General features: G+C 39.3%; 2 protein-coding genes across 2 annotated transcripts in view; one reads left to right on the forward strand and one right to left on the reverse strand.

The window, feature by feature from the left end:
* Nucleotides 1-468: 468 nt before the first annotated feature.
* Nucleotides 469-4639, reverse strand: LOC101620253 (chromosome unknown open reading frame, human C11orf88). The gene is made up of 3 exons (XM_004688847.1): nt 4417-4639; nt 3403-3470; nt 469-630 (listed from the first exon to the last, which is right to left on the reverse strand). The coding sequence occupies exons 1-3, from the start codon at nt 4637-4639 to the stop codon at nt 469-471; spliced, it is 453 nt and encodes a 150-aa protein (XP_004688904.1).
* Nucleotides 4640-21641: 17002 nt separating this feature from the next.
* Nucleotides 21642-23767, forward strand: part of BTG4 (B-cell translocation gene 4) — a 3051-nt gene continuing 925 nt past the window's right edge. Inside the window, exons 1-3 of the mRNA XM_004688848.1 lie at nt 21642-21814; nt 22123-22260; nt 22824-23022. Coding sequence (XP_004688905.1) covers nt 21642-21814; nt 22123-22260; nt 22824-23022 — 510 coding nt within the window. The remainder of the gene's footprint in view (nt 21815-22122; nt 22261-22823; nt 23023-23767) is intronic.

A 23767-nucleotide genomic window follows, 5' to 3' on the forward strand; every position in this document is an offset into this window, starting at 1 on the left:
AAGCCAAGCTAAAAATTCTAGAAAGTGGTTATAGCACTACATACAGGGTACTGTAGATTTAGAAAAATAGTGAATCCCAAAATAGATCGTGTTTTAGTAGTTACAGTCACATATCCTCCCATCATAAACCTGATAAAATCAAAGTGAAACTGAGAAAGAGGGGTGTTGAGCTAAAATGGACCTAAAGCAGGTTTGCAAACAAATTAGCTCTTGAGAGCATTCTTGCAAAAATTATCAACCTAGAAAGATTTGCCATATGGGCATATGTGAAAAAGGCTACACAAAATAGAAATGTTTCTGTTCAGTTTTGCACTTATTTATTCAGGCAACACATTTACTGAGTTTTAGTAACCAGGAAGACTAGCACACTTGGGTTAAGCAAATGAAAAGAACCTCTGCTCTTAGAAAGGAAAAATGAATTCACATTTGTTGAAGAGAAACTATGTATGACTGGGCATTTTATGCATCTTATATCAACTCTGTGCAGTGGATATTTTTATTATTCCTCCTGTTATATCTGTGGATGCTGATTTTCACAGGGTTAAACAGATCATGCAAATAGTAAGTGGTAGCATTAGACTTCCAACGCCACCTGATCTCTAAAAGGCCCTTGTCTGTGGTGCCTGAAATCTAGCAGGAAAGGCAAAAACAGGCACAATTACCTGCAATACACTTCAGAGACTGATAAATACTGTGAGAGAGGTTGTTTGAAGCACCAAGAAGAGAAGTGTCCAGCCTGCCAGTCTCTAGTTTACCTCTGGGAACGCCTCACATTTGAGGTGACTTGAGCTTGGCCTGGAAGAACATTTTTTGTAGCAACATGGAAGTGTGTTGCAGGCTGAAGAAACAATTTTTAGTCCCACAGGGCTGGAAACACTTTCTCAGGCTTGTATTCATACAGTTTTGAATTTTAGAATACCTGGCAGCATGACCAAACAATGACATGGCCAGAGATGATCACAATACAATGAGTCTCATGGGCTTTGAATTAGGATACAGGTTTTGAATCTAGTCTCTACTGCTCACGGATTGTGGAAACTTTGGACAATGACTTAAGCCTTGTTTGATTAATTGGGGATATCATCATGAAGATATTCTAAGGAGAATATGTGTTGATACCTGTAAACTGCTTAGCTTAGTGATATGCAATGACTAAACTGGCTATTATGAATACACCACATAATATCTGAGCATATCTATCAGAGCATTGTTTCTGCTGGATTTTCTTGGTTGCCTTTTAACTCTGACACAGTTTGACTAGAACTTCATTGTGTGGTACCAAGCTCCCCTGTATACTCATGAGGCTCAGTTTCAGTCACATTTTCTTTCCAGCTGACTTGCTCCTATTTCAGGTCTCTCGTTTTCTACTCCCAACAAATAGAATAATGTTGTTACTACCTTGAACTTCATGTACAATTAAGATATCACAGAAGTGTACGTATGTTTAGATTTAGCAAGTATATATTTTATCCACTGACCAATTTGGTAGCAAACATGGAAAAGGAGAGACAGTGTGTGCTCTAGTCTAGTGGTTAAGAGTAGACTACACTGGGATGAGGGAGGGTACAGGTGATAGAGGAGAGAGATAGGAAGTTAAGTGATAGTCCAGTTGGAGAGGAACTTGAATGCCATGCTGAGAGTTTGGTCTTGACCCTACAAAAATGGAAAGCCATGGAAAAGTGAGAGTAGGTGTATGAGCTGAATTGTGTCCTCTAAAATTCCTATATTGAAGCCCCCAGTGTGACTATATTTGGAGATAGGACCTTTAAGTAGCTAATTAAGGATAAGGTCATAAAGAAGGGGTCATATTCCATAGAACTGTTGTTGATTTTGGAGGAAGAGGTACCAGAGCGCTCTCCCTCTGCCCTGTGAGGACACAGTGAGACAGCAGCTGTTCTCAAGCCAACCTCATGGTACCATGATCTTGGATTTCTGGCTGCTGTAACTAAAACACATTCCTGTTGCTTGAGCCATCTAGTCTGGTATTTTGTTAGGATATACCTGGCAGACTAATAAGGTAAGAGAACAGAATAATCAGATTTGGGTCTTAGTAAGAGATCTTGCAGGGTGCAGGATGTTTTATATATTCTTTGGCAGCTCTGTATATTCTTCCAAGCTCAATTCCTTTGGGAAGATTTTTGATTTCTTAAATTTAATTCTAATGTCTTTCCATAGAATCCCATAGAATTATCTACATGCATCTGTCATACATATATGTATAACGTACACACACACATACACAAGCCTTGACTTTGATGGCTTTCCCCATCAGATTGTAAGCTCCTTGAGAACAGGGGCCACATCTTATCTGCATTCCCATTAGCTAGTGTGGTATTTGGCTCACAGCAGTTTCTCCTATCCTATCTGTGAAATTAAGTTCTTAATAAGTTAATAGACTGCCTGAGAAAAGGAAACCAGTTCTAAAACTCCTACTATAATAGTCCATTAGCAGAACATCTACCTGTAACCCTTCTTGTCTTATTGCTTGATAAAAGATGATAAAAATTGACAACAGTTTGCTTTCACTTTTTATTTTTAATCCATTACTAAAATGAAATTAAACAAACTCCTTGAAGAAGGCAACTTTTAATGATCTTTACCATATTGAAAATTATACTCCCTCTAGCCACTAAGTTCTGGTACAAGTATATAGTGTTTGATATCCTAAAAACAGAAGAAAATGCTGACTGTTTCTAATCACCTAATTTGTTTGGAGGAAATCACCAATAGTCCACAAAATGAATTACAGCAAACTCAAATGCATTGTTGTGTAATTTATGTAGAGTTCCCGATAAGAGTTTCAGAGTTTGCCAATATGTCCAATGATTTAGGACATTAGACCAAAGCGAATCCTCTCCCTTTGCTTTTATGGTATAGGAAGAGTTACAGGAATGGAATTGATCCATTAACCAAATAAACTGTTTCTGTAAATAAACTCTATTAATTGTTGAGTTAAAGGCTCTGCCTGCAACATGAGAATCAAACAAGGAATATCACCAAAAAGAGATGTTCTGTTGATTTGAGAACACTGATGTGTTTAATCTCAACTTTTAGTCAGAATGGTTTTTAGATAACAAACCATTCCTCAGATCATTTAATCTTGTGCTGTTAAGATAGTCAACCCCATTGGACTTTTCCTGTTCTTACAATGTTTCTCCTGTTCGAGCAATGTATTTGGTTTGGGGTCTTACTGGATGGGAAGTGTGTGAGTCCATCTTGCTCCATTTCCCTTGAATTCTGTTATTCTTCTACATGCATTGGCTTTTGCAAAGAATGAGAGGAGCCAAAGTTTAACAGAATTTCTTAATCTTCAATTAGAATTCTCACATTTAAAAAAATAATAATTGGGGTCATTTAGAAAGTTTAGTGGCAATCAGATGAGGTTCTGAAATATTGGCCTACCTTTTGGAGATACTTTTCTTTTTCCTCAGATTCCTGAATCTTTAGGATTTCAGCATTGATTTTACTCTCTAAAGGAATAAAGATGTTTTGAAATAATTGTATCATGTTTTACATGTAACTTGATATAAAATTGGACAAAGGTAAGAAGGTAGTACCTAAATGAGTAGGAAGGCAAACATATATGTACTGTCTTGATTCTTTATAAGTCAGATTCATAAACGGAGACAATGAAATAACTGTTGCTGGCTGCAGAGGGTTCCTACCTACTTTAGACGGCAAGTAAGCCTGAGTCTCTAAAGAGAACATATTTGTATTAACAGAAATTCTAATTTCGCTATTCCTATTCAATGTGTTATAGGAATTTAGGCATTTTCCTCTAGATAAATAGGGTAGGATATGGATTCAATTCAGAAAGTTATGCCAAAGTGTAAAGCTGTATAGTTAATACCTATTTGCTGAAGACCCTAGGAATCATGATGTTGAAGAGCAGAAGAATTGGTACTCACCATCCTTCCTAAGGAAAAATGACTTCATGTAAATATTCTCTGAAAAACAAAAGGGAAGTAAAGAAACCATTGGAAAAACCACAGCATCGAACATATTTAAGCTTTCTATACCAATAAATATAAATTGCTTACTAGCAGTTTCATATCTTGGGTCTTACTAGTTCTTACAGATCAGGGAACTTAGTTGATGCTGCCTTTCTTTTGTGTTCATTTTTCAAACTATTTTGTCAACTACCAACCGTAATATCTTTTCAGCCACATATAACTTCTCCTGACTACTTTACGCAGTTTAACCAAACAGATGCTGTAATCTACTTGATACTTTTAGATGTACCCGATACCTACTGATTCTTGTCAGGGAGCAGGATAGCTGAGGTGTAAAGAACTACTTGAAAGGAAAGATTCGTATTCTGGGATTAGGTTTGGTAGTTATTGTGGGGAGGGACTCTGCTATCTTCCAGGTGATGTGAGGTGGAGAGAGAAATCTTCCTAGAAGGCAGCTACTCACCAGGGGAAATCCCCTTTGAGGACCCGGCCACCGGCAGACGTTGACTGCTACCTCTGGACAAAACCAATTGAGATTCGTTGGGAGGATACATCGATGCTGCCACCCAAAACTGCTTGGCCAAATTGGTGTCCTCATCTGAAGAGCCAGCGAATACCAGCAATCCCGGGGGGTAAATTTCATCGGACTCCTTCTGGCTCAGGCAGTCACACGGGCTTGGTTCCATGGCAACTCAGGACTCTTCTCCAGTCTCCCTCGCCGGCCAGCCCCGCCTCTTGGAGAACCGCAGAGGTAGCTACTACCACCGAAAACTCTGAAGTCTCTCTGGTAGGTGTTGAGGTTCAGCGCGAGGTTGTAAGACTTCAGACTTCGGAACTGGTCCAAGCCTTGGAGTCGAGATAAGTCAAACTATCAGCTTTGCAACGTGTGCAGCCCTGGTGGAGTTGGTGGCAGGGAGCCCTTAACTTTTCTCTCCCCTAGTCCCCACCGGTTTCTTCCCCCTCACTTCTCAGATATCTAAATAAAAATTTTAATTAGGTAGCCTCACTGCCTCAGCCCTCCAACTCCCGTACCACGTTGCCTCGTTCAGTTCACCAGACGTGGGACTTCTGGACCCGCATTGGGTGGAGACTTCAGCAGGGCAGCTAACATTCTAGCCTATAGCTAACAGAGGCCTGCACCGGCTCCATGGGTAGCCACACTATAGTTTTATATACTCTTCTCCCACCCCCATCCTTCTTTAGGGAAAATCTTACAAATAAGCTGGGTTGAGATGACAACTAATCAGCCCCCCATCTGCCTACACTGTGGCTATTTAAAAGCTAGGTATCCCATGAGTGAACACCATCCTTTCAGAAAAAATTATGAAACATTCTGTTCATATAGCCTGATAAGAATATAGCAAGTGTGTGAGAAGAAGCTTTCTATGGAGGTTTTGTTAACCTAGGAACAATTCAACCACTTCAGGGACAAGAAAGATGTAATTACTATGGCAGGAACTGAAATGGACATCCTAAAGCTATCTTAGGAAAGGATCACATGGTAATAACCACAATTTATGTCCTATGGTGCTTTATTTTCTCAAAATATTAATGCTACATTCTCACAGAAAGCTCAAAATTGATCATCACAAATCTATACAATGTCATAGATCACCTAAGGAAAAAAAAATCATTTTGTCCTAATATATGTTAAATTTTAGGGGCTAAGACCTGGAAGGAATACTGAAAAGTTAGTTATAAAATCATTCACATTACAAATGTATTTTCTAAAATAATTTAGAAATTATTTAAAATTAATTTCTGAATTCTTGATACATCATTCAAATATTTGAATATATATTAGCTATTCAAAAACCCCTGCCACCCCACAACTCTTTGATGGGAACATGAAGCTCATTTGGATGAATCCCCAAATCTTTTTACCTGGCCGTGTGGTTAGTGATTGGTGCTGTTAGCAATCAGCTAACTACACTGCCTAGTAACCAGACTCACAAGAAAAGGGTTATTCTTTCATCACAAACTGCAGTCTCAAGTTGGTGCCCCATAAACAGGGATGGTAGCTCCTCAGTTGGTTGGTGAATACCCTACTAAATAATGAAAAATAGGCAAAAGGAATCACAGCATACTTCATTCAGCGCTACTGAGTGGGCTCCTCCCAGCATTTTACATGTCTATATTAACAGTGAAAAGCACTACGCTCCGCAGATTTCACTCCATAAGTGATTGTACAGTCTTGCTTTTCCTCTCGGAGAGAGAGCCAAAAGTCTAACACTATCTAGAAGCAGCAGCGTGCTGCCGTTTCCAGGGTTTTACTCTCACTTTGACAACGTGCGGCCAGAGAGGTGCCCTGCAGGATAAATGCTGACTCAGCGAATCTCAGGGAGCGGCTTTCTCCGCTCAAACGCTTGGGGCCGGCCGTTTACCGCTGGGGGTGGCGTCTTCCTCCCGGCCGGGCGACGGGTGATGCTGTGCCTTGTTTTGATGGCAGTGGAGTTAGTGATTGCAAGCAGCAGAGTACAATCAGCTAATTACACTGCCTACAAACCGAGCACCGGGCGCCCGCGGGCTGCAGCGATCCGACGGTCCGCAAAGCGATGTCCATGAGCCTGCGGGTCGCGGGATCTAGCCCGCCTCTACCCCACACTTCACTCGAGGCGACATCGGACAGCACTGTGCTCGACGCTAAGGGCGAGGGTCCCTGGAGGACGTCCTGGGATCCATCGGGCACCCACCCTCGCCCAGCCCGCGGGCTGCACGGCCCCCACCTCACCCGCTCCTGACCGCTCGTCTCCACTTGGCGTGGTACGGCCAGCGGGTGGCGCCCCGGAGGGGACCTGCACCCTAGGGCCGCGCCCTTCCCCCTCCTAGGCGACTTCCAGATGAGCTCAGCCTTGCCCACCGAGTCCCCGAGCCCATCCTACCCTGTCCCGTGTGCCCAGCACTTCTCAGCAGGCACCCCTTTAAGTTTCCTTCTTCTTAGCTTTCTCCGGCTTGACTCCCACCTCCCTCACTCCCAACCCCGTCGGCCCAGCAACTTCTCTTCTGTTCCCAGCCCAAACCCAGGAGCTGGCTTTCAACCGCGTGCGCCCCGCAGCTCCGAGTGACCGTGGCCCTGGCAGGCCAACCGTCCTTGGAACCCGCGCGGGCGAGGGGGCGGGGCGGGCGCGAGATGGGGCGGGATGGGGGAGGGGCGGGTGGGGGTGGGGGAGGAGGCAGTGAGAAGGGGCAGGCGGCGGCCGGGGTAGGAAAGAGGCCCAAGAGAGAAGGCACGTATCCTTGAGTTTCTCTTCCTGATGTAGCTGGAGGGACAAAGCTCTTTCCCTCCGCCCTTCCCCAGAGACCCGACAAACCCACCCAGTTTTCATGCCCATCTGTATCAAGAAAAACAACTTGCCCGGTCTGAAAATGGTAGGCTTGAGTTTCCCAACTGGAGATAGTCCTAAGTGGCCTCTGGTGGGTCCCATCAGCACCCTTTTGTTTCTGACTTCCCCTTATACACTTGGGAAGGACCATGTGCTGAGGTGGAGGCTAGATCTTCTAGTCAAATAGTGTCCCAGTCAGCTATTTAAATTAAGGTGAGACCAAGGCCAGTTTTATGTTCTCAAGGTCAGATTTAGGCAAAATTCCTACTTTCTGCACATATTTAAAAGATCTGCTATATGCTCTGCACTTGAGGTCATTCACTCTCCATAAGTATGACCTAGGAGTAATTCTAAGTGGGCACTCAAGACAGTATACAATAAACAACTGCGCTGGGTAGAAATAGAAGGGAGAAACCCAAGGGGTAGAAATAGAACCGTGATGGTGAGAGAAGGTTTATAGAGGAAAGGAAACGAGTAGGTCCTTGAAGCAAGACTAGTCCTTGAAGCAAGACTAAACGTGGATATTCAGGGGGTGTGGAGGCTAGAGAAACAATGTCTTGTGATCTGTTGCATTTTGTTATTTGCAGAATTTCACATCTGATGATGTAGATGTGTATACTGGGCAGAGGAAAGTTTCAGAGGATTTCTGGGAGAGATCTAAGAAGTCTTTCCTTACTCTTTTTTCCCTCAATGAATGAAATCAGGAGGGGATAAAGAATATTGTCTGATTATATACTCTGTGGAGCTTACCCTCACCTGTATCCCCAATGTGGTCGTTGGATGCCCAGTATAGAGCACTCACTATTGACTCCAAAGATTTAATTATAAATTATTTTCCACAAGGGAAAACTTCCAGCTATACTGATTCCTCAAATCCAGCAAATGATCTGGGTAGATGTAACTAGGGACAGAGATATGGCAGATAATCTGGATCATTCAGCCCAAGTTAACAGACTCACAGTAGTAAAACAACAGAATAGGGAGTGATCTTTCAATTTGAAAGACAGCATTTTTTTTTTAAAAATGCATCTGTTCTGTGACTGCCACAGTGAAGAATAAGAAACCAAAATGAAGACCAATACAATAATACAAAAAAAATGCTAATTGTAAAAATTAGCTCGAAGTTACAAAAGCCAGATCGCTCATTACTGAATATCATTTGTGCTCATCTTATCTTAGGTAAGGCACAACGTTATAGAGCACATTTCATAAATCACTCAAATCATTAAGTTGTACCAGGCAACACCCTGAAGTCAGAGCTAGTTAAACTCTAAACTATCTATAGATAACTGTAGATCTAAATTTTATGTTTATAGTTAATATACATTTATAAGTAAATCAGGAGTGAATTATCCTCCATTCCATCAATAGTTACCCATTTTGGTTAGGATACAGTTATAAAAACAATTCTCGTTTTTTAAATGGTTCATCATTTTCATCCAATACAGTATTTAATACTAAATCCTGATTGAATTTAGGAGCATTAGTTGCATCGTACATGTCTTACCTGAGCTGGATCGCTGCCATCCAAAGCAATAGTTGCAGAAGATGAATATATATATATTGAAATTATATATATTTGAAAAATTTTCTCCCAAGATAATAAATAATAAAATTCACTTATAAAAGTTATGAATAATGCATCACTTACTGAGATATCTTTTTAGCACAACTTATTTTTGTACATTGTACAACTAAAAAAGTAAAATAATGGTTCAAAAATGTGTGTGGTCTAGTTCTGTTTAAAAAGAAAATGCTAGTTCTTAGGGTTGCTGTTGACTTGACCTGCCGTTACTAGAGAGACTCCAGGGATCTTATTCCCTTTAGGGCTCATGTCTAGGCATGCCCGGGGACCAGGGAGACCCAGGATTTAATCTAAGTAAGAATGCTTGTGGTGTTTTAAATGCCCAAATAGAAGACTGCATTTATTTTAGACTGTACCAGGAAGATAACTTGCAGGGCAAGTGTTTATTGTTTTTTATTTAATGTCTCAACTTTTAATGATTAGGGAGATGGAGAAGGAGGCCTACCTAAGGAGGGCAGGTGAGATTGTCTATTAGAAGGAGCCCAAGAAGAATATAGAAAGCAACTAACTATGGCAAATTGATATTTGGCTAAAATTGCCAGACCCCAGTAAAGGGTGGTACGATAGAAGTTGGGGGTTACAAAAGATGGAGACAATTTATTCTCCCTTCTTTCATCAGAGGCAGACATACCATCTGAACTTTTTCTCTGTTTCATAGCTTTTAAAAGATATTGTTAGGGAGGAAGAAGTGAAGAATCAAACTGATCAGAAATGATTAAATGATTGCAGCTTAGCAGCTTATTTTTAAACTTGTTTTTAAAATATGTATTATTCTCTTGAGAAATATATACCATGTTCTAATTTTTATAGAGATCAATAAATGTCAGATTACCTTATTAACATTCATGATACTATACTTAGGGACAATTTATATATTGAAGTAAGATGAGATTAAATTCAATTAGTGCCTTTGAGGAACTAAAAAAAAAAACACCAATGAATCTGTTTAATTATGAGAGGGAATTTTCTTCTAGTTTAAATGAACTGCCATCAATTTTAATAATTTTATCTTTTGGATTCCATTTTCATTGTACCCTGATTAGTAAGAGTGCACTAGAATCCTAATTTCACATTTATATTTATTGATTAGTCAATACTGTTGCTTTCAATATGAAAATGCTAAATTAATTATCCTTTAGTAAATCAGACATTCAGAAAATTAGGCTTTATAATGAGAGTTGATTGAGCTCTTAGCTGTGGATTCTGCAGTCAGAGTAAACATGTTGTCTGCTTAGAAAACATAGTCTAGGGATATATGGTTGGAGAGATAGACCATTTGTATGCATAGATAATTAAGATAGTTACACAAATACCATTATATACAGTATAATAATCTACTTATATATAACTATAATAAGTACCAGGGTGGTTAGATTAATAGGTGCTTCAAGAATTCTACATACTAATGTAATCTTTATTATTGCCAGCATTTAGGATAAAGAAGAAGTAAAACCACCAAACATTGGGACACAGAGAAGTCTCCATGGAAAAAATGGATTCACTTGTGTCTAGAAGGAAAAGTAGGATATAGATAAAAGGAAGGAGAGTGGACATTCTTAGTGGAAGGAGCAACTTGTGAAGGAAACATGCAAACACATTCATGGAGACAGTAGTATACACAGCCATTGGGAGAGCAATGAATGTGTCCTTATTGAGGAACTTCCATTAGAGAGACTGGGGAATCAGAGATAGATCATTGAGAACTTTAGATGTTGGGCTGGAATCTAGGACTTCATCTCCTCCTCTTGAGGGATCTTTGATTTATGTAATTCTTTGTGTTATGGAGATTAAAGTGGAAGAGGGAGAGATAGAAGATACTGAAAGTGCATTTAGGAGATTATTTTCATAGGGTAGGCATGAAGCAATAAAGAAAATATGGTATGAATGAGAGAGATTTCATGAAGGAAACTTCACAGGATATGATGTCTGGCTAAAGCAAAGAGAGAAAGAACATAATTAATCTCCAGGTGTCAGTAATAAATAGAGATGTTGGGAGGCACATCTAGCCAGAGACTGACTATGACATATTTAGGTTAAGGCATTGTTAGTTTTAAGTGATGGAAGGACACTGTGGTGGAGTTAGGTATTTGTAGCTGGAAACATGAGAAGCCAGAACTGAAAGGAGAGGTTCAGTAGGGTCTGGAGTTGCAAGAGTCAAAATCAAGAAAATAAATGAGATCTTTTAGAGAAGTGTGTTGCCTTTTTTTCATTGACCCTCTAACATTAGAATAGGTGACTAGCAGATGTGAATAGTTGTTGAACAAATCTTGAACAGAAACTAGAATGAGGAAAGACGCTTAGGACTCCCACTGTGAGAGTCTCCATTGGTTTAGGGGCTGACAGGGGGTAGTAAATCTTGAGATGGTCTAGCCCACAGGAGAAGCAGAAGGGAGGACTCTCACAGAAGCCAAGATGTTTTTAACAGGACCACAAACAAACAAATTCCAGGGAAACTGCTGCCTTGGCACCCCCACAGCATAAGATTTAGCCAGTGGACCTGACTGTACGGCAACCGAGGGCTACAATGGCTGTGTTGGGACTTTATTCCATGTATCAGTGACAGGTCAATGACCTTTTAGGCTTTTCCTATACAGATGAACTTTCCTGACCACTTCCCACTGCTGATTAGAACTGTCACTTCTCCAAAAGTCTCAGGTAGAGATTTTTAAGATTTATAGAGGTAATTTTAGGATTTTAGTACCGCCAATAAGTAGTTTGAATGCCTTTCTGAAGAAGGTCTATTCTTAAATGTTTGGGATGTGGTCTGTTATTCTACAAAGCCATAAAGAGGAAACTATGGATTATCTTGCTAATAAATTCATTTTACAAGAATGAAAATACTTTGTCCCACCCTCTAAAGCATCATTCTATGTCTACTTATTTTTGCTTATTTGCCCATTTGGCACTAAGCTTTTATCACTCTTGTTTGTTGTCTTTATTTCTTCTACATACATAGCTTAAGGATTTCCTTGTACTTACAATTAGTAGACTTCATACTGCCTTTTCCCCTTCCCTCATCTAAAGCTTGTTTAAATTGCAAGCTCCAGTCTAACTTCCTGTTGTCTTTAGCACTGCTTAATCCTTCTCTTCTCTAACTCCTTTTGCATTTAATTACTCACTTGTACTTAGTATCTTCCTATAGTATTCTCCAGTACTTTAATTGCATTTTAAAAGGAGCATTTTATTATAATAAAGTACTGATATATATAACACATATTATATTAGTACAGAGATCTATACATTTTCTTATACCTCGCTTTATTTATAGTAGACTATCTTGTTTTATATATATATGTGTGTGTGTGTTTGTAACTCATATATATATATATATATATATATGCACACTCTAGCACACTTCTACTTACATTATGAGTGTTCAATAATGCACAAGAAAATTAAAATAGAGCAGGTAAATGCTTGTGGTGATCCAAATGCTTGCATGTTATCTATGGAAAAGAGGCATTATTAAGTTTAAGGTTAATTTTTGTTTATTCGTAAAGAGGTTTCAGTAGATTAGACAGCGCTAAATTTAGTTTCCTTTTGGTTCAAATCAACATTGCATGTCTATAAAATTTTATTAGGTAACATTTAGACATATGCAATTTCACTTTGACAATTAATATAATTTCCTTTATATTTACATTGGCTTGAATATAATGGGACTGAATTCATGTGTTGGTAGTAGAATAAGGTCACTGCTTTATGAAATGGTGCTACTCATCTATTGGTATTAAAAATATTCTTTCTGGGCCCTCCCTGGTGGCGCAGCGGGTTAAAGCACTGCGCTGAGGGGCTGAAGCCACTTCCGCATGAGTTCGATTCCCGCCTGCCCCGGAGGTGACCACATGGTGTGGCAGACCTCTCCGACCTCTCCTGACCCACCCGCTGCTCCCCTCAGCAGTGTGCTTCGTCGATCTGCCTGTTCTGCTCCCCACTCTGTCTCTGGTGAAGCCTCTCACCGCCCCTGAGCCTCTAGCCTGTAACCCGGTTCTGTATGTACAAATAAATAAATCTTTAAAAAAAAAATATTCTTTCTGTCATAAGTGGAAGTTTTGCTAAAACCTCTATATTTGCCCCCTAATTTATGAATATCCTGCATTTACAAATGGATGGGTAAGCCCAGGAATAAAACTTGCAAATTAAGGAAGGGAAGATAATGAAATTAAACTTGGATGACATTTCAAAATTATTTTACCTATGTTAACTGTTGTATACATAATTATTTTCTTATTTTTTGCTGAAATTTAGCTAAAAACCAAGAAGACAAATATAGAAGCAGATTTTCAAGTTTTGCCTTTTTTGATGAACATTGAGGACTTAAAGATGCCTTAGTAATTGCCTTGTATCTCCTCATGCCAGAATGAAGAAATGCAGTTCTGAAAACTTTCTTTTATAAAGACATTTTTATGTTTTAGACCATCTGATTCCCTGTTACAGGCTTACAAAGGTAAAACATTATACTCCTGCGAGCTGTTTTTCGTCACTCCCATTGGACAGGATCTCATCTTCCATTTTCTGTGATGCTTCCCTAGGCCTTCTCACCTTTTCTAGAAAGGATCTGAACAGGATCCATCTGTTCTACTGTGGATGACCTAACTGACATTTTCAAAAGGGAACCCTGGGGAGATAATGCCTTATAATGGAAATGCTGACATTACATAAAAACAGGGGGAGAATTCTTTTCTGTCTTCAAATTCCAGCAGCCACTGTTTTGCTTATACATGAGGTTGGCATAAACTGGCCCACACTACACCTTTTGCTAAATTCTAATCTCTTTTCTATGAAACTGATGTTTGCCTGTGAAAACTCAATATCTCTCAGGCTGAACTAGCCATACTTATTTTTATACTGGTTGTTCTGGTGAAGGCAGTTATTGTAATAACAGTATTCTCTTGGTTTCTAATGCTTGAAACTTGAAGTCATTTTTGAGAATCCCGTTTCTTAAACTCTGTATCCAAACAGTAGCTGTGTATATCTATGATTTCCCTCTCTAGATTTTAAACCTCTTAAAAGTTGAATTTTTTTTAACCCCATGACACTTAGCAGTGTGTCATAAACAGTAGGTAAACAGTCATTGAATGAATGTTAATTATGACAGAAGGTATAGTTGGTATTAATGTGTAGGTGGTGATTTAAATAAGGTATTTAAAATTGTCATAAGCAAGCAACTGAAGGAAGTCTTGCATGATGTTTAGTTTCTATTTGATTGTTCTTTTCTGAAATCTAAGTACATTGTTATTCTAGTGTTCTATTCATAACTTTGAAGGCCTGCCTGGGCCTGTTGCCGAAAGTAATGCCAGGAGGTGGGTCAAAGCCTCATCAACTAATGTGCTTCACCAACTCAAGCTGTAATAGAATGGTATGTATCCAGGAAGGTGAAATAATCAAAGGATCGTTAGATACCCAGCAGCCTAATACTGTAAATGCAAATATAAACACTCCCCATTTGAAAAAGGGAGAAAGTGAAGTATCTGCTAATATATATATATATTGCCTTTGGTTCTGAAGCACATTTTATTTGAGTAATCAGTGAGTAGTTGTCCTGATTTTCAATTTTGTCACTTCTAACACTAATTAAAAAAATAACCAGTGTGCAAGGTGTCAGGATCTGTAGCTAGGTAGGGCACTGAAAGCTGCTGAGGGGCGGTTCTAGTGCCCAGGCATCAGCTATGATGGCAGCCCAAAGATCTCAAAGGGGCCACCTGTTGGAGGGAGGGCCTCAAGCTTAGACTGAGGGAGCAGGGGAAGGGAGGGAATAGGGGTTAGGGAGAGTAGGGAGGGAGTGGGCCCAGGGTCCAGGGGATAGAGAGTGCTGGAGTTTGGGTGGCTGTACAGGAGGAACAGGGAGGGGAGGGGGTGGAAGAGCCTGGGGTGCAAGGTGCAGGGGGCCCTTTGACCTTCCTGCTGATCCAACCCCGGGAGGTAACAGCAGAGGCCTCAGGCTACTTAATTCCCACCCCAATATATCTGGGCCAGTGTAGTGAGATCCTGGAGCTGGAAGCCTGAGGGCTAGACCTGCTCTGGTGGCTTTCATAGGCCCCAAAGTCCAAGCCCAAACTCAAGCCCTGGTTCCAGGCTCCAGGTGTCTGCAGGTGTTCTCTGGATAGATGATCTACAGGGAGGTGGGTGACATGGTCATCTTCACCCATGTGAAGGAAAATACCCATTGGTCCACTCGATGGCCACCAGTACTTCACGGAGAGTGATGGAGGTAATCTGGCTCAGCCTTCACTGGGGCATTTCATGACAAATCTCTGGCACCTGCCAGACCAGGAGCAGAAGTGTGGATGCCCCTGTGAGCCACTCCAAAAAGCTCAAGGGAAAGTAAGCAAGACCTGTAGGCTACAGATTGGCCAGAACTTCAGAACAAGAGAATTTCAGACTTGCCTGAAGAGGAGTTGGTGAAGGAAGACATCCAGGAGAATGAAGCTGTCAGAAATGCTTGTAGAAGCCACCAGGGAATTTGGGGAGCTTGTGGCTGCCCACTGGAGGCCTGCTTTTGAAATACACATAACAATGTATGCTGTAGAACCATTGGGGCAAGTCTCAGAACACTGCCTCAAGAGAAACAAGTTTGTCTACCAGAGGTAGGAGCTGCCACTAAAACCATAAACTGGCATTTAATGGAAAAGTTTAACTTGGGTCTTTGAACAGTTACTCCGACCTTCCTAAGATATAATGGAGAGCTGGAGACTATGTCCTCTTTGTCTGGTCAGAGAGCTGATTGGCATCTCATTTAGTTCCAACAGGATGACTTAGATATGAAAAAGATGGTGGGGAAGTTTGTGATGCATTGGTCAACGACTTTGGTGCTCAGAATGTAGCGTGGAGGATTGAATTCTGAAAAAAAGTAATTGGTAAGATAATGAGTAAAGAAAAAAAGTGTGGCAGATGCGGTGGTTTAAACAAGACTTGTGACCATCAACCTTTAGAGATTCTGACACTGGAGCTGACATCCCATTTCTCACCCTTGTGCCATTGCTCTTTGAGTCCTAATTTTGTAGCCAAGCAGAGTTGTGTGGCAGAATGAAAAGAAAAGAAATTGGGTATATTTAGAACTGTACTTGGCAGCATCAGGGTGTTTGTGAAAGGAAAATTTAAACCAGAGAGAGATTGGTCTACATAGAAGTAATCTTTTTCTTATGGCCCTTGCTATATTGGTGACAGAAGTTAGTGACAAAGTTAATGAAGGAAAATTAGGAGACGTAGGTCTCTTTTAGGGTAATGTGAACAAAAAAACCCCTGTCCTTTGACAGAAACTTCTCTAAATTGTGACAGAGTCCATCAAGAATCTAGAAAAACACAAAAATTTCATTATAAGGCCTTGAACACAGACTATCCCAAACCCCAGTGAGCTTACTGCAGTAGGCTCTGATTTCCAGACAGCTTTGACAACTCCATTTTTCCCTTGCTGGCTTACTATTTTGGGCCCCTGTCCTTAGCTGGTCTTTTTTTTTGAGTCCTTGTCACTTAAGCTTCTACTGTGTGTTTCTTTATCTGTCACTCAGTTTGTGATAAAACATATACAAAACCCTAGAGAATCTCAAGGTGTCTTATTTGGTTAACAGTAATGTGTACTTTTATTCAGTATAGTTTTGTGCTAAAGACTGTGTTAGACTATGTTTAAAAATTAGTGGATTTATGCCCCTCCCTGGTGGGGCAGCTGGTTAAAGCGCAGCACTGAGAAGCTAAAGCCACTTGCCAAGAGTTCATTCCCGCCTGCCCCGGAGGTGACCACATGGCGTGGCAGACCTCTCCTGACCTACCCGCTGCTCCCCTCAGCAGTGTACTTCATAGATCTGCCTGTTCTGCTCCCCACTCTGTCTCTGGTGAAGCCTCTCGCCACCCCTGAGCCTCTGGCATGTACCCCAGCTCTGTATGCACAGATAAATAAATCTTTTTAAAAAAAATTAGTGGATTAACATCCTTGTTATATTGATTTAATTATTAAAAATTTGAGTTTTAAAAATGTAATTTTTTATTTTTGCAAATTAAAATTTTTTGCTACCCTAGGAAAAGCCAGAAAAAATGATAATAAGTGATGTGAATTTAATTTTTGTTAAACTTAAGACGATCACAAGTATGAAAATGAAATCTCCTTGGTACCTAGGAGCTAATGTAAATAATTTTTCACTTTCACTGCACATTAAGATCTCTTGGGAAACAATCCTGTTGTATTCCATGCCAATAAAATCAGATTGTATTCCATGCCAACAAAATCAGAAATTTTGGGGGTAGGAGCCAGGCATCAGAATTTTTATATCTCTGTATCACGGTAATTCCTAAGTACAGCACTTTAGAAACTCCTGTCATTGTATAAAGGAATGAGAAATATAAAGCTGAAATAAATAAGGTAATTTGGAAGTGGAAGGTCCTAGTCTCACTTTTAATTTTATATGTGCTGGCTATATACTAGACTCAGAGAATTGAATTGAACTGCTCTTAATTAAATTGTGTCATTATCCTGGTTCATTTTCATAGTCCTGCTATTGCCATTTCTCGTACCTCTTAAGCATCAAAGGTATTACAGTAACTAGTATGTCCCCTAGCATTGGTCTTCCGTCTCAGTTCTTCTCTGGTGGAAGTATTAATCACACCATGCTAGCATGCCAGGAGTTACCCATATCCACATTTGTGTCTACTAGCAATGAGGTTTTTATTCCAGCTAGCAGCGGAATAATCCATCACCAAAACCTCATTTTTAGAGCCTGCTTCCGTAAAACATTTCTGGTAGAAAATTTTAGAAGATTGGGTTCCTTGGAGATACTCTGAGATAGGAAGTTGCATGCCAAAAGTTTACTGGGAAGTCCTCTTGAGAGATACATCCCTAAGGGAGGAAGAAAGGATGGCAGAGGCTGCCCTATCTTCTGAGGGAGCTCCAGGGATGGGGTGGTCCTTCAGAGTAGTTGCAAATTGAGGCAAGGGGGTCACATTTTTGTGTATACTCACATTAGCAAGTCAGGACTGCAGGCTACCCATTGGTGGGAGGGGATAACATTAAGTAAAGGAGTTTCTGAGAGCATTCCTAGTGAGAAATGCAGCTCTGAGCCATCAGCATGTGGTAGTTCTACCAGCTGGGGGATATTGTGTTGATCTTGAAGGGGGAAACCAGTGGAAGGAATATAGTCTATACCGATATCTATCACAGAGTTCAAAATGATATCGCTGGCCAATGGGAGCTCTTCTCACAGACTTTGTGTCTTTTGACATGACCCACTGGTTTTGAACAGCTATTGTGACTTCTGGTATATTCCATTCAAGGCTCATCTAATGTAGTATCTCAACTGGAACTGGAATCAGTTATTTTTCCAATGGGTTTTTAAATGGAAATGTTTAGAAACTATAAAATGAGTGTAAGATTATTTACTGATTCAAGGTCTTTACAGTGGCTAGAACTAAAATAAATATTTGTATAAAAAAACCCACAACTTCTTAGTAATATTGTCTTTTAAAATTTAACATTACAGGATTTTTACTAATTTCTTTTGATTTTACACTTTTATTACCTTTCCTTATATTGAAAATTTTAGTTCATAACATTAAAGCAAACATTTGTATTACCCTTTCAATTTCCCCTGTACATAAAATGTTACTGTAAATAACTAGGCTACAGAATGAAAAAGAGGTCCTTAGAGCTTTTTTTAGAATAAATAGATCCCAGTGTGTTCTAGAGTCATTTATTGCTTTGTATGGCTGTCATTAGATAGAATTTTCATCTTCTTAGTAAAATACAATCATAGTGGATCCTAAAAATTAATTTGATTTTCTGATAATTTTGAATTTCTAAGTGATTAATGTCTTTTGTATTATATATTTATTAATATAATAGACTGAGACATCTTATTCAGACTATTTTCTAAAGAATTCAGAGCAGCTAAATTGATAAAAGGAGAATTCAACAAAACAGGGATATAATGAGTAATTAATTTGCCCATGACCATGGGGAAGAGTGGAAACATGATTATAACTTGGGTCTCTTGACTTCATTTTATAGAAGCAAATGATATTTCAAAAACAGATCTGAGTTATGGGGTATAGTCTGCAAATATTATTTTTGAGTTTGAAATCTCATCTAAGAATGCTAACTTTGCATAAATAATAGTAGACTGTACAATATTAGTATAGATTGTTAACTTGTGTTGATTTTAAGAAAACAAAGTACCTCTAATTTCTACTCTCAGATGTTAGGATATAAAATTTTAGTTATAAGTGGCAGATTTATATACTATTCTAAATATACATATACATATATGTATTATATGCATATATTATATATGTATGTATATATCATACACATGCATTATAGTATTTGGATTTGTGGAAAAATAGAACATTTTATAAGTGATATTGTAATATGAATATTTCATAAAATGATGCTTTAAGATTAGAGATGGTTATATACTATCCTGCACTTTCAAAGAGAGAAGGTATATGTGTAATAAGTGGGGCAGAATTCTCAAACATCTCACCAACCACATGGTTTCTAAATCTTATAGGAGTTGATATTACTTAGAACAAAATGGCTCACAGAAGAACAAGGTATATAGGTGAAATTAGTTATCTTTTTCTGACTAAGTGGATTTTATAATATTGGTATAGTATGTGCAGATTGCAGGAAGGCAATTGGTGAACTATTATTAACTAGCTTTCCATCGGAGGAGAACAGAAATAATTAATTGAAGTGAAATTGACTGCATTAAAAGAAATGGTCTCCTAGGAATTTGTCAAAATACTCTGCTTGATCTTTATCCTATTCTGTGGTTTACTTGGAGGAGGAGGCACGTGTTGCCAACTTTTCCGATAACAGGTAACAAGAGAGATAACAAATTTTGTCAGATAACAAAGTTAGGTCAAAAATAATTTCAGTCCTTTTGAGTGATGTTTTAAGCTTAACACAGTGAAATAGATATAGCTGCAATGTGTAGTTGTCTTATACACCACTCACTTTACAAGTCAGTAGAAAAACTGTATAATAAAATGATGAATAGTCCCAGAGGGAAAACTAGGCTACAGGTACAGAGTATCATTAAGGGAGTTCCTTCCCAGGAGGAAGAACTGGGATTGGTAACACAATAATTAAATGTAAGAGTGAATTTCAAAGGAAAAGTCTTTTTCACTGATGAACTTGAATGATACCCTGCAGGGGGTTTGTTAAATACTGATGCCCAGTTCTCACCTTAGAAATACTGATTTAGGGCCCTCCCTGGTGGCACAAGGGGTTGAAGCACCGCCCACCGCATTATGAAGCTCTCTGAAGCCACTGCAGCACAACTTCAACACTCCCCGCCCCCCGCGCCCCCATAGATGACCCACATCCACATGGCAAAGTAGAACTCTCCTGACCTGCCCGCCACTCCCCCCAGCAGTGTATTTCAGTCGATCTGCCTGTTCTGCTCCCCACTCTGTCTCTGGTGAATTCTCTTACCCACCACACCTCTCGCCTGTATCCCAGTTCTTTAAGCATAAATAAATAAATCTTAAAAAAAAAAAAAAAAAAGACATACTGATTTAGGCCATCCTTGGTGGCGCAGTGGATATCTGTAGCTACTGCAGCACGAGTTTGATCCCTGGCCAGGGAGGTGACCCACAGGGCACAACAGACCTCTCCTGTCTTTCCCGCTTCTCCCCTCAACAGATTTGACTGTTCTGCTTCCCATTCTATCTCAGGTGAATCTTCTTACCCTCCACACCTTTATCCCGTATCTCAGTTCTTGTATGCATAAGTAAGTAAATCTCAAAAAAAAAAAATACTGATTTAGTAGATGTGGGATAAGGCCCAGGAATTTGCATATTTAACATGAAGTCTGGGTCCAAATCTGGTGGTCAGTACCCACATTTAGAGTGATACAAGATCAATGCTGAGACCACATCCACTTTTACAATAAACATTTTAGTAAAATGTCTATGTGGTCAAAGAAAATTGTATGAAAGACCTGAGACAAAATTCTTTATTGACAGTTAAAATTCGAGGCAAAATTATTGGAATGTAGGATATTAGGATATGGAAGAAAACTCGATTCCTCAATCTGTGTCATAAAAGTCAAAATTTTAATAGCAAAATAGAAGATACAAATCCATTTTGAGACTCTTTAAACACTTTAAATAAGAGCCCACTCTGCATACCAGCAAGAGATTTGATGGGAACCTGGAAAAAGCTGTATGATTGTGTTAAAGGACAGCATCTGTGTAAGATTAAACACCTGTCAGGCTTTGGGGCCCAGACTGTTATATAAACGCCAGCCTCATGTAGTAAAGCAGGTGTGGGTGAACGTGTTTCTAAGTCTTCTCTTTTTTATTGAAGCTAAGAATTTTGGCTGGCAAGTATAATACATGTTTGGTTACTCTTAACCTTTGCTTCAAGTGTGCAACTTGAGAGCCACATTTTAGAACTGCCATATCCAAAATTATTCCTGCTCTCAGTTTTAAAAAATGTAGCTTGGCGTAATTTAATATTCAGTATTTCAGGGATTTTTTGTATATATCAAGTTTCTCAGTGACATTTCCTTTGTTTCTTAAGCATATTATAGTTCTAAAAAGTTGTGTTTTTCTTTGAAAATTATTTAAAAACTTGGAAGAATTAGTGTTCTTGGCTGTTGACTGATAAGAATGATGTAATTTTGTTTGCCAAGGACTAGCAAATAACTTCTGTTATAATTTTAAGTATATAAAAATTTTCAAATGGCAAGTGGCAAGTTGATAATGTTAGACACTTGTTTCAGTTTCATTCATACTCCCTTTAACAGTTGCATACCTAATAGTTGTGTTTGTTTGTATAGAATCATGAGAGACGAAATTGCAACAACAGTTTTCTTTGTCACAAGATTGGTGAAAAAACATGATAAATTGAGTAAAAAACAAATAGAAGACTTCGCAGAAAAGCTGACCACAATCTTGTTTGAAACATATCGAAGTCACTGGCACTCAGATTGTCCTTCTAAAGGTCAAGCCTTCAGGTGAGAACTGGTCTGCCTGACAAAGTGCATTAACTGGCAGGTGATAGCTCTCTGTAATGATATTGGTGGGAGTCTATGGGGCTTGAAAGAAAAAGATATGGTTAGCTGGAAACCATAGAGCAATGTCCTTTCTGTGAAGTGGATTAAAACCACTCCTTACATGTTCACTGGGAATGATACTGCAGTAATACCGGAGGGTGGGGAGGAATGGGGGTGGGGAAGATGGGAACTCTGTGTACTGGAGAGGTGAGCCTACATCAGGATTTTCCTGCAAAAGCACCAGTCCCCTCTATTTTTTTCTTTTTAAGGTGTATCAGGATAAACAATAACCAGAGTAAAGATCCCATACTGGAAAGGGCTTGTGTTGAAAGTAACGTGGATTTTTCCCACCTGGGACTTCCTAAGGAGATGACTATTTGGGTAGATCCCTTTGAGGTGTGCTGTCGGTGAGTAATCTCATTATGAGTTAGTGTGCACTGGGACCCCTTAGAAACATGAAGTTTTCAGTCAGCTTTCTACATCTTTGTGAAAGATTATGCACCAAAGCCTTGGGTTAGCAGTGAGGGCACTGTTTGGTTAAGATTTTAGATGCTCACTTTATTAACAACACAGACTTCCCTGAGGAACAAAGGTTTTTGCATAGCATTGGAAATTTGATTTTGATCACTGGATCCAGTTGCCAATTGTAGCTTGTAATTAGGTGTTATTGGCAGTATCAAGGAGGAAGAGGAGCTACTATCAAGGAGCAATTCAATTGTTAATTGAATCAAGAGAAACAGATTTGCCTTCTGGTGAGCAACTAGCCAAGATAACTGTCAGAATGCCCTTCTGATTAAGACAGTATAGTGCTGAAGGTCATAAAGCCTCTCACTTTTCTTTGCCATTAAACCACTTCCCTTCTCTAAAGTAACTTTTTGTAAGTTAGTGAGTTGATTTCAGAAGAGATTTGAGATAAAATTTGGGAAAAGTTGGATTTCCAACGAATACTTGATTTCTCTTTTCTCTTTAGGTATGGTGAGAAAAACCATCCATTTACAATTGCTTCTTTTAAAGGGAGATGGGAGGAATGGAAACTATGCCAACAAATCAGCTATGCTGTTAGCAGGGCCACACTAGACGAGGACTCCTGCATGTCCTCTGATGAAGAAAATAGTAACAAAGAACCTCAGATAATTCCCAAAGTCAGCAATCCCAAGAGTGTGTATCAGGTAAAGTATGACCCAGTTTCTGCACACCTTTCTTTCCTATTTAAGTAAAACATACGCTCACTGAAAAATCAAAGGAACAAATGGAAGGCAAGGACAGAATAACAAAATTATGAAGGTAAAAGTTTTGCTAGAATATTGATACTGTGCTTGTTTGTCTTAGCGTGTATTCTTCTCCTTGACTGACTGCTCAGATATCATAGACCTATTTCTCCATTACGTTTTCAAGCATAAGTTTCTTTTCACCTGAATTCGGTCAGTTAGATATTAATATCAACTGGATTTTTGTGCATAGAAAATAATGTCACTTACTGAGAATTTAGAATATTAAGAAATGGTCAAAGATTTGCAAAATTCCACTATACAGTGATGTCTGTGTGTTTCAAAGAAGATTGTTGTCAGTGTTTCTGCAAAGTCTTTTAATTTGTTGTTTACTAAGTTTGTTATGTTTTCCCACCTGTCTTGTAACAAAGCTGTTGTTGCAATTTCATCTTTCATGTTGATGGAGCCCACTATCCACTGTGTATATACCTGCATATCATAGGTGATTCCAGTACACTATTATCCTTAGTAGGCACAGTGCTACCAATACTTTTTATTAAGTGAATTTTTTTTTAAAGATTTATTTATTTGTACATACAGAACCGGGTTACAGGCTAGAGGCTCAGGGGCGGTGAGAGGCTTCACCAGAGACAGAGTGGGGAGCAGAACAGGCAGATCGACGAAGCACACTGCTGAGGGGAGCAGC

The sequence above is a fragment of the Condylura cristata genome, unplaced genomic scaffold, assembly GCF_000260355.1.
Source record: "Condylura cristata isolate star-nosed mole 26May11 unplaced genomic scaffold, ConCri1.0 scaffold00025, whole genome shotgun sequence".
Taxonomy (NCBI): Eukaryota; Metazoa; Chordata; class Mammalia; order Eulipotyphla; family Talpidae; genus Condylura; species Condylura cristata.

Bases quoted from the DNA above. Each gene is read 5' to 3' on its own strand.
- LOC101620253 (XM_004688847.1), bottom strand. From the start codon at position 4,639: ATGGAACCAAGCCCGTGTGACTGCCTGAGCCAGAAGGAGTCCGATGAA. The intron at 3,471-4,416 runs GTGAGTAGCTGC...TTATTCCTTTAG, and splicing joins CTCAAAGGGGATTTCCCCTG to AGAGTAAAATCAATGCTGAA. The intron at 631-3,402 runs GTAGGCCAATAT...CTTTCCTGCTAG, and splicing joins AAGAAAAGTATCTCCAAAAG to ATTTCAGGCACCACAGACAA.